This window comes from Pseudorasbora parva, chromosome 17 (genome assembly GCF_024679245.1).
Source record: "Pseudorasbora parva isolate DD20220531a chromosome 17, ASM2467924v1, whole genome shotgun sequence".
Lineage (NCBI taxonomy): Eukaryota > Metazoa > Chordata > Actinopteri > Cypriniformes > Gobionidae > Pseudorasbora > Pseudorasbora parva.
Window position 1 is genome coordinate 6655627 of NC_090188.1, and position 18759 is coordinate 6674385.

The 18759-nt window shown below is 43.0% G+C and overlaps 1 protein-coding gene across 2 annotated transcripts in view; it reads left to right on the forward strand.

Moving 5' to 3' along the window:
- runx3 (RUNX family transcription factor 3) overlaps positions 1-18759 on the forward strand; it is a 73973-nt gene that overhangs the window by 24041 nt on the left and 31173 nt on the right. For both annotated transcript variants that reach the window (XM_067420639.1, XM_067420640.1), the window contains exons 3-4: positions 16579-16823; positions 17901-18057. In XM_067420639.1, coding sequence (XP_067276740.1) covers positions 16579-16823; positions 17901-18057 — 402 coding nt within the window. The remainder of the gene's footprint in view (positions 1-16578; positions 16824-17900; positions 18058-18759) is intronic.

Below are 18759 nucleotides of genomic sequence, written 5' to 3' on the forward strand. Positions count from 1 at the left end.
AATGTGGACAACACTGAATAAATATATTTTAGTCAGGTTCAATACTGATAGTTGGTCACTCAAAACCCTTTATCTAAACCTCTCTACTTAACCGTCGGACTCGCATATCCGTCATGTTTGTAGTTTTTTATCCCCGTTTGTAGTTCTAATCGAATCCTCGTCCAATTCGCAATGAGTTGTGGGCAATATCAGCCGATAAAGTGCACATCGATCCGTACTTCGAATTCTGACCGAAAGTAGTAAACCATCCGGGAATCTTTGGAATACTCTTTTCAACATACTACGATTTGGGACATACTAATTCTATTTTCGAATACTATTTAGGATGGATAGTATGTGAATTGGGACGCAGGGCCAGTCATATTGGGAACACAAATTGAGATATTTTTAATGAAATCTGAGAGCTCTTTGACCCCTCCATTGACAGCTATTTAATGAACAATTTCAAGGTCAAGAAAGGTAGTAAAGACATTGTTAAAATAGTCTAAAATGTGACTAGAGTGGTTCTATCTTAATTTATTGAAGTGATGAGAATACTTTTTGTGCCCAAAAAACAAACAAAAAATGACTTTATGCAACAGTTTCTTCTTGTCTGTGTCGGTCTCCTACACAGTTTTACATTGGTCAGCTTCTGCATCCTCATCCCATGCATTCTTTGTGGTGTTCACGTGAACAGCATCGGCCAATGGTGAGTCTGCAATCGACGTAGAACTAGAAAGCTCTGCACTGCAGTAACAATGTAAACTGTGCTAGGAGACTGACACAGAGGAGGAGAAACTATTTTTGTTTGTTTTTTGGTTCTTGTCGCTTCATAACGTTGAACCACTGGAGTCACATGGACTGTTTTAACAGTGTTTTGATTTCTGGGCCTTGAAATTGGTAATTACATTGCGAAGATGAACGAAAGACATATGGGTTTGGAACGACATGAGGGTGAGTAATTAATGACAGGATTTTCATTTTTGGGGGAACTATCCCTTTAAGGGATTTTTTGTTTTAAAGAAAATAAAAAACGTTTTAGTTTTAAAGGTTGTGTGTGTAATCTTTTATATACTTTATTCTTTATCCATGCTGAATATGGAGAAACTATAAATGCTTCACAATAAATAGCCATTCACAAACATTGTGGCACTATATTCAAAACATTGCTCTGTGTGTTCAAGTATCTAAACCAGCCAAACCCATTTAACACTGAATAAACCAATGATGTGTGTTTGGGGTAGGGTTATACCCATCCTGCATTTTGCTGGACAGTCCCGAAATTGAGAGCTTTGACCCACGTACCGCAAGAGGTAAATACACTGTAAAAAATTATATGATCAATAAGTTATAACAACATATGTTTTTACATTGTTTTAACTCATCAAAATAAGTTAAGAAATGTTAAACTTTTTTTATTTGTTATATAAGATGTAACTCATTTTTTAAAGTCAGTTTAACATAATTTAAGTTGAAATAACTTAAACATCCAAGTCGATTGTACTGCAAAAGTTCAAAATTTGCCTTTTTTTACAGTGTAGTGTCTGTATTCAGTTATGTCTGTTTTATTATTATTTGTCGTCCCTGAAATTATAATACCACAGTAAGAAATATAATAAAAACTGTGACTGACATTTAAAAATATATTTGTGAAGCCGTCATGTTCTAGCTGAGAAAATAACCAACCAACGCAATTGTGGAGAGAGGTTTTCCCACTGAAGGCAACTAACGGGACAAAGGAATAAGTGAAAGCCTCATCAAAGTCAGTAAACATGGCTAAACCAGCAAGGATTTCATCTTACATACTGGATAAGAACCTCAAGAGCTGCTAAACGCTGCCCAAATTGATGATTTAAAGCATGTTATCATCCATCCTAATGACAAATATTTCCAATGCAAATGCACCGATCCCGTGAAAATGGCCGTGCACCTACGGAAAATCACGAGATATTCTCCACTCATTTTAACCAATAAAAAAAATGACTGCAACTTTCAGACACGACTTTCATCTCATGTTAATAGTTCATTTAAGAGTGCATTATTGTAATGTGAGAGCACACAGATCAATAGCCAGGTGGTCACCCTATTTGGGGGGCAGGACAATCTATTTGCCTTCCAACTGCAGATGGTGCTCAATAAACCTGTTTGAGAACAATCATTAATTTGTGTTTTTATTTGGTGGCACTATAGGCACGGAAATTACACACTTCGCCTTTAAAAGATACGTCATCTTATGGTACAGTATAGTATCTAAAACTTTATAACAGTGCCTATGTTGCAACATGTCCTCCAATCAATACGCCTATATAGGTCGTTTGTCACTTCCTTGAAATACGACCCATATGAGTGTTTACTAAAGTTGCGCCCCTATCGACAATATTTTAACTAATTAAGTACGACGCACAGGAGCGTTTTCTAAAGTTTTCCTCCTATTGACAGCAGGACACTTTCATTTAAAAGCATTTTTCCCTTTTATCTGCTTAACATTTCAGGTTTTGCATAGCTCAATTGGTAAAGCATTGCACTATACAACAACAACATGTGATCATGCGATCGTGACTTCGATCCCAGGGAACACGTGCTCATAAAGTGTGTATGCACTATAAATCACTGGGTAGGTTTAGGGATGGGGTGGGTGTAGTTGTAAATTAAAAACAATATTTTTGCTAAATGGAAATAGGACAAATGGTGGTAAAAAGTCCACACATTGCATTAAAATGAGCACGCATTTTGATTGGCAATGATAGTCATACGTCATTTCATGGCGTCAGACGTAACGCGACACTGTCATTATTTTTACGCCATCTAGTGGGCGCATGACTTTAAAACGTAAATATAGATCGTAATAAGGGGCTTGAAAAACGACCTATAGAGTCGTATTTTTTGGAGGACAGGTTGTATATAGCTATTTGTTTAGTCTAAGGCTTATATTTAAAAAAAAGTGTAAAAGGTTTAATTTTTCAGGATTCCAAATGCTTTTTATTCAATGCCTGCTACAGACCTATATCATCCTATAAGATCATTACAAATCATAATGTATGACATTTATATAATAAACTAGGGTACTACATTGATGTAGACTATGATGATGACACCTATTGATTCGTAGGCTACGACGCAAGTTAGTGCAGAAGAGTAAAATGTCAACAGCATGCACTGGTGTTAAATAATTAGAGCAAGAGGAATAGCACTTTGGCAATTGTGATTTTCATGTGTGCTGAAAGAAAGAGGAAAATATGGATGAGGGGATGGCTAGGGAAAAAAGGCTAACTTGGTATGTCAATTTTGAGGTAGTACTTTTTAGTTTTAAATTTTAAGTTTTAAGACAACAACCGTCTTTGAACCTCAACTGCACGCAAACACACTAGAAGAGGTAGAAGAAGAAGAAGAAGAAGAAGAAGAAGAAGAAGAAGAAGAAGAAGAAGAAGAAGAAGAAGAAGAAGAAGAAGAAGAAGATGAGGATGAGTGTAAATGATCTTTGCTGGTGTTGTAAAAAGAAGTTATGGATACACGGACCAACTTACCAACACACTCATCATTTTTGAGAGAAATTGTAAAGGTTAATGCATATACGAACAAGTTCTCCGTTAAGTAAACAAATTCAACCCAAGCGCTCTTTGGTGACGTGGATGATTGCGTTACTGTTGATCATGTGTCCATCTTCGTATAAAGACCGCCCAGCCGGATCAAGTCCAGACCGAACTTCCCAACCTCAAATGTTGTAGGCGGGGCTAAGTTCGGCTGTATCCTAGGCTACTTTCTTCTGGGACAGACCAAAATTGTACAATGTGTACTGGGCATTAGAATCACCAATAAGAAGCAGTCTTTGATGAAACCTTCAACACACACACAAATTCATATACACAAGTTTGTGTGTGTAAGATAGTGGTGATGACTCCATGTGATTGACATCATAAGCATACGACAGAGTCATGGTGATTCTCGTGTTGTGAACTCCATCGGTCAACCACAGTCGCAGAGGCAAAAAGTGCTGGGGTCAATTTTATGATTAATGAAACGCTGTACGTTGTCTGACCACATATGAAAGAACATTTTCAAAGAGTAGACTTGAACAGTCTGAGAAAGAGACTTTCTGGCTTGAGTAACACAAATATTTTAAATGCATTGTGGTGGGAAAAATCAGCCTTCTGTTCATTACAGTGAAATGTGTTTTAGTGGGTTTATGCAGTAGTATCAAATCCCTAAGAAATTTTTTAAAGGACTTTAACGCAGAACTCTCGATAATGTTGGTCATTTTTCACCCCCCCCCCTCTCTCTGGCTTAATTAAATGTCTTGTTATCTTTTTAGACCTTTAAAGCATGTAAACTTCCTCTGCACATTTTAATAAAGAGAAAGCCCTGTGCTGAATTTATGCACAATCTGCAGATTTGCTGGGGTTTTCTTTTAGATTATTCTGTTTTTGTAGATTTTAACTGCCTCACACTTTTCTGAATCACGTAATTACTGTAAATTACAGATTCAGTATCACATCATCAAATACATAGTGAGAGACAAAGTCATCTCACGAGTGTGTGTGTGTGTGGGGGGGGGGGGCCTGCAAATGTGCTTGCAGGTGTTTCTGTCTTTACAGATGATGTGCAAACATAAGAGATTCAAGCAAAATACTATTAAATCTCAAAACTGAATTGATGTTTATGAGGACTTGTTTTGAACATTTAAACAAGTAGAAAGAGCCAGGGAGACCGTGCATACACTGGCATATGTAACGTTTGCAAATCAGGACTTACTTTGTGCTGATGTTTCCTGTGTCTCCAGCCAGTGGTGTTTCAGAGGTCTCCCTTCAGCTGATGCACAGGCCGTAGCCTCCTCTAGGGGCCAGGTGGGCGACTATACCACCATGAAGTTAGTCCAAATCCAACTGAAAGAGGAAATGACATTGGAATTGCACATATCTCCATAAAACAGCATTTGATTTATTTCTCAAGGGAGGCATTTTACTCAGACAGTTCTTGCTGCGGAGTCTCAATATTCCTAACAGCGTAATAAATCCTTGTACTTTTCTACCGCAAACATTAACTCAGATCTCTCTTCGTAAAACACTTCCTACTTGCTCTATGAAAAACAGACTGTTTTGATGACACATTCCATTATGCATTTTCAGTGTTATGTCACATAAGATTCTCTGTTCATTAGTTCATAATGATTTCTTGTCAAATAGATACTTCTTGTACATTCAGCTGTGCAAAAAAATGCTCAAATTAGTATTTGTATACCTTATCACTTTAATAATTATTAAGAAATTAAGAAGGCTGGTGTCACAGACAAACACTGTCATCTAAATTTCATTGAGTGAAGAGTTTTTTGGAGACTTTTAACGGTTCTCCATCCTAGACGGTTCCTGTGAGGAAATATGGTTTGAATTCTGTGCTCTGTGACAGAGTAAACGCTTCTGGATAGAAATACAAAATAATTGTTTGTTTTACATTCACTGAAAAGATCCATATTCGTTGCAAATGCCGTCATCTGTAATATTTCTCCGCAATAACAATTCAGATTCATCCATCGGCAAAATATGCTTTGATCTGACATGCTTTACTTAAAATATAAAACGAATTATAGCCTAAGAGTGAATCATTCACCACAAGCTTCACTGAATTTGACAAAAGACGGTAAACTGAGCTTCATTACAGTCAACAGGACCGAGAGCGTTTATATAGTCTATTAATATGAGCGTGCATTGATGTTTTTTCCTCATTTGAATGTACATTTATTTACAAAGTATTAGCTGCATGCAATGAAAATCAAAAGATGACATCACAAAGACTTCGCACCCTACATAGGACACTGCGATGATGTCATTAGGGACACCTGATATGAGGTGGGGCTGAGATTCAAGCATGTAAACGTCTCAGGTTACGTATGTAACCCTAGTTCCCTGAGGGAACGAGACGCTGCGTCGAAACGCTGTGAGAACGCCTCTGCGTTAATGCGTCGTGAAGCGCCTGTAGAACCATTCCATCGGAAAAAAGATCGATCGTCGGCGTGATGACGTCATCGACCGGAAGCTATAAAACGTCCGTGAAAACAAACAGGAACTAACTTCTGATAAAGCCTGAAGTAAGTGATCACGGACACGCCGGGAGTATGGCAGAGCGACGCAGCGTCTCGTTCCCTCAGGGAACTAGGGTTACATACGTAACCTGAGACGTTCCCTTTCGGGGAACTCGAGCTGCGTCGAAACGCTGTGAGAACGCTTATACCCACATCGCCATAGGACCAAGTGTCTCGTATGTGTGAAGCCGAAGCGCACACGGTTACGAGAGAACCTGTGCCCCTACAGTAGATGCCAGGTCTAGTTCGTAGAACCTGACGAAGGTAGAAGGAGACGACCATCCGGCCGCGTTACATATATCATGGAGGGAAGCCCCCGACAAAAGTGCTTTAGAAGCAGCCATACCCCTGGTAGAATGTGCCCGGACAGCCAAAGGAGATGGCTGCCCGGCAGCTTCATAAGCAAGTGAAATGGCCTCGGCCACCCACTTGCTCATCCTCTGCTTGGATACAGGAGCCCCCTTCTTAGGGGGTCCGAAGCAAACAAACAATTGTTCAGTTTTTCTCCACAGGGCAGCTCTGTGGACATAAGTATCCAGTGCCCTCACCGGACACAGCAGATTTAATCTTTCCTGGTCTGACGTCAAGAATGGAGGAGGACAGAAGGCTTGTAGAGTGATGGGGCCCCGTGGGCTCGTAGGAACCTTGGGGACATAACCCGGCCTGGGATGCAGAAATGCTTTCACCATCCCAGGCGCGAACTCTAGACATGAGGGCCCTACTGACAGGGACTGAATATCTCCTATCCTTTTAAGAGATGAAATGGCCAAAAGGAAGATAGTTTTTAGGGTGAGGAACTTATCCGAAACCTCCTCCAAAGGTTCGAACGGAGGTCCGGACAAGCCCCTTAAAACAATGGCCAAGTCCCATGCCGGGACCCTCGAGTGCATAACTGGCCTCAACCTTAATGTGCCACGAAGGAAGCGTGTAATTAGAGGGTGTCTTCCCAAAGACACTCCACTGCAAGGGACGTGGACAGCGCCCAAGGCCGCCACGTACACCTTAAGTGTGGAGGGGGTCAACCCTGCAGAGAACCTTTCCTGCAGGAACTCCAGCACTGTACCAACCGGGCAGTTAACTGGATCCCACTGGCGTTCTCTGCACCAAGCTGAGAAAAGTCTCCATTTCAAAGCGTACAGCTTCCTTGTGGACGGAGCTCTGGAGTGTAGGATGGTCTCTACGACCTCGGCCGAGAGACCCTCCTCTATGAGCCTAGCCCCCTCAGAGGCCAGGCCCACAGTTTCCACATCTCCGGGCGTGGGTGCAGGAATCTCCCGCCCGCCTGAGAGAGTAGATCCCTCCTGGTCGGAATCTCCATCGGAGAGCCTTCCAGGAGAGATATCAGGTCCGAAAACCATACTCGGGTCGGCCAGTTCGGGGCCACTAGGAGTACCTGGGCCCCGTCCCGGCGTACCCTCTCCAGAACTCCTGGAAGCAGAACAATCGGGGGGAAGGCGTACAGAGGCAGCCTCGGCCACTCCTGTACCATGGCATCCAGCCCCAGCGGAGCCGGATGGGTCAGAGAAAACCACCGCGGGCAGTGAGAGTTCTCTGCCGAAGCGAACAGGTCTATCTCTGCTTTCCCATAAACCTTCCATAGGAGCTCCACCACCTCTGGGTGGAGTCTCCATTCCCCGGGCCTCGGCCCCTGTCTCGACAGGTTGTCTGCTTCCTGGTTTAGGGCCCCCGGGATATATACTGCCTTGATTGACAGCAATTTCCCTTGGGCCCACAGGAGGATCCGATGTGCCAATTTGTCCAACGGACGAGACCTCAGACCCCCCTGGTGATTTATATAGGCCACCACGGACGTGTTGTCTGTTCTGACTAGTACGTGGTGGCCCCTGAGGTCGGGCAGGAACTGTTTCAATGCAAGAAACACTGCGAGCATCTCTAGCCGATTTATGTGCCAGTGCCGCTGATGTTCCTGCCATAGACCCTGGGATGAGCGACCACTCATGGTCGCCCCCCAGCCCGTGAGGGAGGCGTCTGTCGTTAGCGTTACGCGACGAACATGAGCCCCCAACACGGGACCCTGAGATAAAAACCCCGGGTTTTTCCACATGACCAGAGCACGTAGGCATCGCCGCGTGACTTTGATCGTGCGGAGCGGATTTCCCCTCGGGGAGAACCCGTGTGTTTTGAGCCACCACTGCAGTGGCCTCATGTACAGTAGGCCAAGAGGTATCACGTTGGACGCTGCTGCCATGAGACCTAACAGTTTCTGGAACTGTTTCACAGTGACGGCTCGGCCTAGCTTCTGTTCTTTGGCGGCTGCCAGGATCGACGCTATGCGTGTTGGCGATAATTGCGCCCGCATAATTATCGAGTCCCAGTTCACACCTAGAAAAGTGGTTCTCTGAGCCGGAGAAAGCACACTCTTCTTGGCGTTCAGCCTCAACCCCAGCTTCGACATATGGGCGAGAACAGCATCTCGATGCTGAACCGCCATCTGCTCTGTATTCGCTAGAATCAGCCAGTCGTCGATGTAGTTCAGTATGCGGATGCCCTGAAGACGCAGCGGCGCCAGAGCTGCATCCACACACTTGGTGAACGTGCGGGGTGACAGTGCTAGACCGAAGGGAAGTACACGATATTGGTATGCCTCTCCCCCGAAGGCAAACCTCAGGAACTTCCTGTGATGTGGACGGATGGAGACATGAAAATACGCATCTTTGAGGTCTATGGTGACAAACCAATCCTCCGATCTGACCTGCGCTACAATCTGTCTGAGTGTAAGCATCTTGAATTTGAGCTTGGCCACCGAGCGATTCAATAGCCGCAGATCTAATATCGGGCGTAAGCCCCCATCCTTCTTGGGCACGATGAAGTAACGGCTGTAAAAGCCAGACTCCCTGCTGGGAGGGGAAACCCTCTCTATAGCCCCTTTTTGCAGGAGTGTCTCTACTTCCTGTGCCATTACCAGAGCCTGCTCCGGGCCCACCACTGTAGGTAGGACGCCGCAGAAAGGAGGTGGCCGACTTCTGAATTGAATGGCATACCCCTTTTCTACTATCTGCAGGACCCACTGAGATATATCTGATAGACGTTTCCATTCGTCTAGAAAATCTACTAAGGGAACCAGCCTCTCGAGGCTGGCCTCTGGTGTATTTTGAGCAACAAGCACAGTGCCCTGAAGCGGCGGACCGGCAGGGAACAACTGACTTGACTGCTCGGGGACCCCCCGAAGGGGGTGCGGACCACCCTCGGGTGGCCCGCGGAGACCGACTGCGCCCCGGCATTGCGGCAGGGTTGGCAGCGCGGCCCCCCGAGGGTGCCGTAGGGAAACGGGTACCGTAGGCAGGGGTAAGCACCGTTTCCCCACGGGGGGAACCACCCTCAGCGTCCTGACGCTTCTGGCGTCAGGAACGCTTCGACGAAGCCTTCTTGGCGATCAGGACTGTCCGCAGATCAGCCCTGCCCCTCGAAGGCTTCGTCTGAGAGCGCCGCCCCTGGTCCCCGCGCTGAGGGGGAGCCCGAGCGGCGACGCTCTGCTTTTGTTGTGCCCTGTGAGCTGAGCTCGTACTCGGCTTGGGCTGCCTGATGTCAGCGGCAGCCCCAGGGACCTGGACTCGGAGAGGGAGAAACTGCTTCAGCGCCGCAGCTTGTTTCTTTGACTCCTGGAACCTCTCGGTGACAGTGTGTACTGCGTCACCGAAGAGGCCACCAGGAGACAGCGGCGCGTCGAGCAGAAAGCTCTTCTCCCTCTCTTTGATTTCGGTGGGGTTGAGCCATAAATGTCTCTCCGTAGCCACCAATGCTGCCATCGAGCGGCCAACACATCTGGCCGTCTCTTTGGTGGCCCGGAGAGTTATATCAGCTGCTGTTCTAAGCTCATTTATGACATCACCCCCCACCTCATCGCGTCCATCTAGGTCCCTAAGCAGGTCAGCCTGATAAGCCTGCATAATTGCCATGGTGTGAAGGCATGCAGCAGCCTGACCTGCCGCTGAGTACGCTTTGCCCACCAGCGCCGACGTTGTTTTCAATGGTCTGGTGGGCAAAGTCGGGGCCTTTAGGGACGATGCCGAGGAAGGCGAGAGATGGCTCGCAAGCGTCTCTTCTACCTTTGGCATCGCCCCATAACCGTAGTGTTTCAGCCCAATGATGTTACTATAGACCGTAGTCTGAGGGCTGAACACACGGTAAGATGCCGGTCTCCTCCATGATGTTGCCACCTCGGTGTGCAAATCATGAAAGAATGGCAGGCCCCGCCGCTGAGGTTCTGAAGCGCGAGCGGGCAGGAATCTTTCGTCTAATTTACTAGAACGTCTTTTTCCTGCCTCAGATCTTTCTACGGGCCAGTCGATGTTTAATCTGGCCACGGCTCGCGTTAGAACCTCAACGAGCTCATCACTCGCAGGGGACTGAAGTGGCGAATCTTCAGTCGCGATGCTCTCAACGTCCACCTCCTCGGAGCTGGATAGTTGGAGCACCGGCGGCTCTCTCGGGGGGGAAGAAACCGCAATGCGTGCTTCCAAGCCCCGAGAAGAACCGCTGGATGGAGCGGGTGAGGGCAGAGATAAGGCAGCGCCCGTCTCAAACCCCTCCGCAACATCCAATTGTGAACCCCACGACTGCAGCCTCCGCTCTGCCTCGGCAGCAGCGGGACCAGAGCCGCGGGGAACACGAGCCGAGGCACCCTCCTCGAAGAGTGCCCGGCGGGAGCGCAGCGTTCTCAGTGGCATACGCTCACAGTGCTCGCAAGCAGCCCCCTCGAGGGCTGCCTGGGCATGCTGCGCTCCCAAGCAGGCAACACAAAGAGAGTGTGTATCCCCACTCGTGATGTAGCGTGGGCAGGGATGAACACACCTCTTAAAGTTACTGCTTTCGCTCGCCATTTCTCTATCTATTTTATTTTCTCTTTTTTGTGAAATATATATGGAATATTTAACAAAGGGTGGAAAAACTCTTTCAATAGACAGACAAAAACACCAAATAGACAGACAGGTTCACACAGATCGCTTACTGAAGGCACAGAAGCTAGTTCCTGTTTGTTTTCACGGACGTTTTATAGCTTCCGGTCGATGACGTCATCACGCCGACGATCGATCTTTTTTCCGATGGAATGGTTCTACAGGCGCTTCACGACGCATTAACGCAGAGGCGTTCTCACAGCGTTTCGACGCAGCTCGAGTTCCCCGAAAGGGAACGGGAGATTTAGAGTTGACTGCAGGTCATCCGTGCTGCTTTCTCAGGCAGACAAACCCGCAGTTGAAACACAAGGAGACACAGTACGGAAGGAATGCTCTCTGCGGCTTCCAGACTTGCTCCCTCTGTAATTTGTAAATGTACAGAAATGTGCTGCCGCCCACAGAGGGGGGGGAGATAGCAAATCCACAGACTTATGTCAGCATTTTATGCCCCGATTTGATTTTTATCTGCGGGTATGGAGTCCTGTGTGTGTGTGTGTGTGTGTGTGTGTGTGTGTGTGTGTGTGTGTGTGTGTGTGTGTGTGTGTGTGTGTGTGTGTGTGTGTGTGTGTGTGTGTGTGTGTGTGTGTGTGTGTGTGTTCGGGGGGTGATGACTAATAAAGTAATGTTTTACCAGAGTATTTGGGCAAATATCTGTGGTTACTTCATATTCAGTATTCTTCAGACTGTCTAGCTGCTTTTGCAAGAAATCTAAGTAGCTTCCTGTGTGTGTGTGTGTGTGTGTGTGTGTGTGTGTGTGTGTGTGTGTGTGTGTGTGTGTGTGTGTGTGTGTGTGTGTGTGTGTGTGTGTGTGTGTGTGTGTGTGTGTGTGTGTGTGTGTGTGTGTTTGCGTGCGTGCGTGCGTGCGTGCGTGCATGCATGCTTTCATCATTAACTTTTGAGACATGAAGTTATTTTTGACTTGCTATTGGATAAAGAGTTAATATAGGTTGCCATGCGAACATCTTTGTCACAGGGTTCCTGGATTTATTAATTTTTTGGTCTCAGAGTATTTGATCACAGTATCGATTGAGCAACATCTTTTGTGTCAAAATGTATGTTTCGATGCAAGTTTTGATGATGGCAGAAGGGAGTGGAAGGCCTCTGGTCTGGCTGTATATTGAGTAGATATTGGCAAACATGGTTTTACCATTTATTATATTTTTCAGTATACTCCAAAATAACCCCATCGGCAATGGTTAACCAATGCTCTGATTATTTAACCATTTTGGCCCTCAAGTATTTTATACGAGTATTGTTTTTCTTTTAGTATGTCTTGGAGCTGCAGTATTACGTCTTCATTTTGATTGGAGCAGACAGTATGAGCCCACGTTGCACATCCTTTGCAATAAATCTATTTCCCTCCCATAATGGAAAGCAGTTTGTTACTGTGTCGATCCTCTGCCAACCAAATGCTTTTTGTTTCCTCCCATGTAACGTGTTTAGACTCAACTTAAAAAAAAAAAAAAAAAAAATACAAAAAACTTCCCTTTAACTTTTGTTGAACAATTACTTTAATATATTTTATAAAATGTACACAATTTCCTTCTTTATTACATCATACTTATCTAAAATAAAGTATATAGTGCTTTACTGTAATCATAAACTCATTTAATGTTTCATGCCATTTACTTTTTTAAATGAATAGTTTATTTGGTTACTTTATTATATGATTATACATTTAAGTACTTATTAATAATATGATCTGCACAGGGTTAGGGTTGGATTAGGATTTGGTTGCATGTAATTAAGCATAATTTACTGTTATAGTTAGTACATGTAACATATGCAATAAGGACACTGTAAAATAAAGTTTTACCGTTTCTTTTATAGTTTGCATTTTTGCGAGTCTGAAAGGGAGGGACCATTCACAGCCCTTTTTTTCTTTATGTAAATGAGTACAAGAGGAAACCAAGGAGGTTTGCTGTGCTTGTCTTAGCATTTAAATGATATTTGGATTCTTATTATGAATCTGCAACACTAATGTTTAAAAAAAATTACGACATTAAATGCAGTGACTTCATTCAGTCAGGAAGCTTGTGCAATGCAAAGTGACAAGCAGGTTTGGGAAAGAGCTGTGGTGGATTTTGTTGCTGTTCAGTTTTTGGGGAAAAAATCAAATCAAAGGGATATTTTACTCTTGGAGGCATTTAACCTCATACCCTTGTAAAGAATGAAGGCATGTGGGCGCGCTCTGAGTCTGTGTCTGGCATATCTTTTTTTATTGTTTGAACTTTAGGCTGTTTTTGAGGGCTCGTGGCGCTTTGTATCAACTCACATCATTTCTCAGCGCTTGATTACTCGATGTGTATTTGACGCGGGCTGTAAGCTGCGCCTCGCTCGGATCACATATCAGAGGGACGCGCGTCATTAGGGAGGGCACGTTGCTGCGCGACTGTAACCGTAGAAACTGCGCGCGGAGTCTGAATATGACAGCCGCGCGGAGTCAGTCTGAGCGCGTGCGGTCACATATTAATAATGAACAGATGCTGAAAACTCACCGATATATGCATCCACAACGACCGCTTACCAGCTTGTGTTTGGGGAGGCACTTTCGTGATCCGAATAACAATTTATGTTACAGTGTCTTTATGAAAGTACTCCTATTCTTTTGTATGTTTCAACAGGTTTTTTTGTTGTTGTTTTTTTTGTTTTTTTTTAATATGACTAATATTTAGAAAGATGTCGCCAAAGCTACTTTACGCAATCTTGACAGATTGCGCTCCAAAAAATAAATTAATAATTGCATGTGGGTAAATCATTTAGCAGTCGTTTAAATTTGGTCTACGAATATATTTGCATGCTATAGCATATATTAAGCTACTACATATTATTCGTAGCCTATAATAATAAGAATAAGAATAACAAGCGCGCAACAATACAACGCCGCATATATAGGCCTATTTGAAATGCATTGTTCATTAGAAATAATTACATTTTCTAGTTCTTAGAGAGGAAATATGATGTAAAACGGGACTCAGTCATTGCTGTGATTAATCAACATATTCTGCTTTATTTAAAGTGTTTAGGGAGTGTGTGCAACACGTCAACATGTGCTTCTATTTCGACAATATTACTCAATCCAGCGAGCGGGTGGAAATGTGAAGGCGTAAAAAGAGGAAGATGCATGCAAGTCCACCGAGCAGATGTTGATGAAATATGCAAATGATCTTGAGATGCACATTTTTGCACTCTCAGACCAGCGTGGGTGAGACTGTTCTATATTCACATTATTTCCCTGCATCGATCAAGATAAGCATCATGGTAAAACGACAAAAATCCTGCGAAAAAACAGAAGAAGAAAAAACTGATTCTTTGATGATGATAATAATAGGCTACTAAAAAAAACGATTTGTATTATATTTACACGGTTGATGTTGTTTTTATTATAATAATTCATTCCTAATTATTAAGCACACGTGTATTTGTTTTTCTTTGTTTGTTGTTGTGTTTTAAGTGAGTGATTGTCCTCTCATGTAACCAAACGCTGGTTTCAAACTGAGCTCATCTTCAGCATGTAAGCCCGCAGAACTCTGGCACGAATCCTGCCAGCACGAGGCAAACCTCAAGCCCACTGCACATAAATAGCTCGCTGAAACACACTCGATGAGCAAAGAACATAACGAATAAAAGCAGAGTAAAATAATATTAATGGCCGTCACGAATAAATCCACTGTTAAAATTGCAAATGACTACTGTAAAAACATTTCTGTTGGCTTCAATTGTAGTCAGTAGATCCTTTTAAATGGTAATACAATTTAAATATATAGGAAACATGTCCTAATAATAATTACATTTGTGTTTAAAATAAATATATAAGAAAAACATTGCATTTCTGATTGCATTTAAATTCTTTAGCCGGAGTAAAACCATTTTTTTTACTCAATAGGCTATTATGCAATAAATATTGTAATGCAATATGCACTATAGGCTATTGCATTAGCTGTCTGTCGGGTCATTTGTGGAGGGGTAATCTGTTGCACTCCCACCTGAAACGATGCTTCAGCAGTGGGTTAATTTTGTCGCGTTTTTAGCGTCAGTTTTAAAGGACATGAGCACATTTTCTGTTGGCTTGCACGAATAACCTTTGGAAGAATCGGGAAAACTGGCAAACTCTATAGAAAAAGATGAATTAGGCTATAGGCTATATCATATGAGCAGCTGTAACTGATGATAATCAGTAAATAATCTGTAATTTTATTTTCTGCCTTTCTCTCTGTCTTTTCCACTTTGCATTCAGTGTCAGTTTGATGTTGCTTTATATCACTTTTTGAGGAGCCACTGAAGGTTTTTAAACGACACATGCGCCTACTAGTGGCGACAGCCTGAGCTCAGGGTGTGTCAACCACACAAGAGCTCATTAGATTCTAATTAAAAACCGTGTGAGACTCATAAAATAAATTATCATAATTATTGTTGTATTGTTATGATGGGGCAGGCCCATTAATTAAATGAATTCAGCACTACATGGAAGATAGACCAGACATTTCTCCACATTATCATTTTTTATAAGCGAACATATGTTTTTAATGTTATCACAAATTAAACGTTGCGACTGAATGTGTTTAATTATTGTTATTGCTGCTGTTTTGCCCTCCTAATTGTGTTTGAAAGTTATTTGCTGAAGCAGAAACTTAATGTTATTTATTTTTTTTGATTGCTCAATACATTATACATTATTTTTTTATTATTTTTTTTTACAAAAACAATATAGGCTAAAGATAAACTGGCACACAGACATAAATAACCAACCAAAAATATTTTAATTTTGTCTGTGGTTTTTAAAGTTTACACCTGGCAGACTCTAAACCTTCATCCATTATGTGCCATAGCATGTGAGGAGAGAATTCAAATATTTATTGATTGTTCATTAAGTTCATCGCTGAGGAGCTTTCAGTTTTGCTTCGGCGCGTTTGATGAGTGCATCAAACCCGGCCCTGTTCGCTGATTGGTCGGTTAGACCCAGCCCTGATCGCTGATTGGTGGAGCGCTCAGCGTACTCCAGGCTATAATGAGATGAGTAAATAACTCTTGTCTGCATAGCGCAGAGCGCCGCGTTAGCGTGCATACACGTCTGACTTTTTTCTCCTTTTTACTCACTTTTACGCTTGAACATTCATTTGGAAACATAACATTTGACATCTAAAGGAGACTTGATTGCAGAAACTCTTCTGAAACTGTGGGATTAATTTGGATGGACTTTATTTTCGGAGACTCTGGACTGATAGGACTGAAAGTATCGCTCTGAAAGTAAAACTGACATCCAGGAGCAGCACAGACGTGCCGTGCACACTCTGGAATAAATGCCATTTAATAAGTGCATTTTAAAACAATAGTTTCATATGCGTTGAGAGTTCGCAGTTGCAGCACGAGAGTGTGTGCGCGCGCGAATGTGTGTGCTTGCGGTTTTTTGGTTTTTGCTGAAGTCAGTGGGAAACTCAAGCGCGCTTTAACGCTTCTGCATCCTTTTGTGGGACACTGAAGCGCAAAGTAAACGATCACGGAGGAGTTTTCCGTGTCCAGTACCACGGACTTTCTGTACTTACTTCACTTGGGTGACTGAGCTCTTCGCGGGGTCTCATTTGTAATCTGTTGTAATGCATATTCCCGTAGACCCGAGCACGAGCAGACGGTTCACGCCGCCCTCCGCCTCGTTCCCGTGCCCAAAAGTGCCCGAGAGCCCGAGTATGAGCGCACCGGGTCCACTGCGGTCCGGGCGGCCTGTGGAGAGCCGCTCCGTGGTGGACGTGCTGGCCGATCACGCCGGAGAGCTGGTGCGCACGGACAGCCCAAACTTTCTCTGCTCGGTCCTGCCTTCACACTGGAGGTGCAACAAAACTCTGCCTGTGGCCTTTAAGGTAAATTATTTTCTTTAATATAACTTATTTCATGGCTCTGTTAAAAAGTCAGCCAGAACGCGCCAAATAGCTGCTCGAGAGCAGTACTCGTGCTCTCCTGAGGAGATAACCATAGCAACCATAGGTTGCGCGAGCGTTTTCCGTTAGGGTCAGTACCGGAACATCTACAAATTGAGTACTCTTTTTTAATAATTTTTTACATATTTATATGTCATTATCCAGTAAAAAAAAATGTGTTTTTAAATATCTGTAAGATAGTTTGGTTAACTATAGGGGCGCCAAAACGCAATTCTGTTGCGCGTGCCAAGTTTAATTTACCAGTTCGTGCCCTGGAATAGGCTACTGACAAAAAAAAAAAATATATATATATAGCCTTTATATCACTGAATAATTTAAACACTGCTCGCAGATTAAATATATTTGTTCCCCTTTTTTGATAGCGTGCTGATATATTTCTGCTTGTCTGATAATATGAACAGAATATGAACAAATCACAGACAATTCGGTACTTTTTTCTCCATTCGAGACTTTGAATGGAACTTTTATTGTTGTTGTTGTTTTATTATTATTATTATTATTATTATTATTATTATTATTATTAATAATAATAATAATAATAATAATATAATAAATTGGAAATATAACAATATTTTTGTAATTATCGCAACAACATCGTTTCTTTTATAATGTTTTATTTGCGAAAATAATACTATTAGGCTATATGCAATTGTTATTCATTTCTAAATATGATGTATTTTATATTTCACAACCGTGAAATTGTGTCAAAAGTAATTTGAATAAAATTGCTTCTTATAGGCTAGATTAGGCCTATATCTGATTATATCTCAGTTCTCGCGGAGCTAATCATCTTCAAGTCTTAAATATGTCATATGCATCTAAATAGAATATTAACATTATCCGCCAATACATTATAGTCATACGCATTTCAGTGCATGAGAAAGATTATATTGTAATAATTATTTTGAGGGTTGCAACCCGGATTTGCTTTGTTTGGGGTTTGTTGGGTTTGTTTGTGTTGCTGATTAGGTTTGTTGGGTTTCTCTGTGTGTTTGTCAGGTGGTGGCTCTGGGTGATGTTCCTGACGGGACTCTGGTCACGGTGATGGCGGGAAATGATGAGAATTATTCCGCGGAGCTGAGAAACGCGTCTGCCGTCATGAAGAACCAGGTGGCGCGGTTCAATGACCTGCGCTTCGTGGGCAGGAGCGGGAGAGGTGCCACATCTACCAATCTGTTTGTGTATCTGTCTGTCTGTCTGTGGTCTGATGTATGCATGTGGTTGGAATCAAACAACAATGTGATAAAAAAAAAAAAAGAAATAAATCGAAAGCATAGCAGTTAATTTTTCTTTATTTAGACAAAGACAGTCAGGGACACAACTCCTGAAATGCATAAACTGACATGAATTTTTTATGTAGATTTCGTAAAACAAATTGTGGAGCAAAAATATAAAACAGCATCCTTCAGTTACTTGTCCCAGAGAAATAATTTCCCCTCAGCAGAATTTTTCTGAAACGATTTGTGCTTTACAAACCATCTTGTTTACACACCTAAAAACTCCCTACCTCTTACATAGCTCACATTCTTTCACAAGCTTTTCCTTCTCGTCGTTTTCCTTTTGGCCCCGCTCCTCGCGCTCACATTTTTCCTGTAAATGTTACACTTTAAATAGTTGCAGACGGATGAGTGGAAAGCGCCGTAGTGTGCGAATTAAAAGTACCTTTCATTTCTGCAGTCAATTACCCCACCCTCATAGCCCTCATACAAGCCATGGCTTTCTCCCCCTCAAAGCGCAGCTTCATTGCATTTAGAGATCACACACACACGCATGCACGCACACACATCCACACAGACACAGCGGAGTCCCGGGAACAATCTGGAACACATTGTCTGACTAATCCACATCATAAACGCAT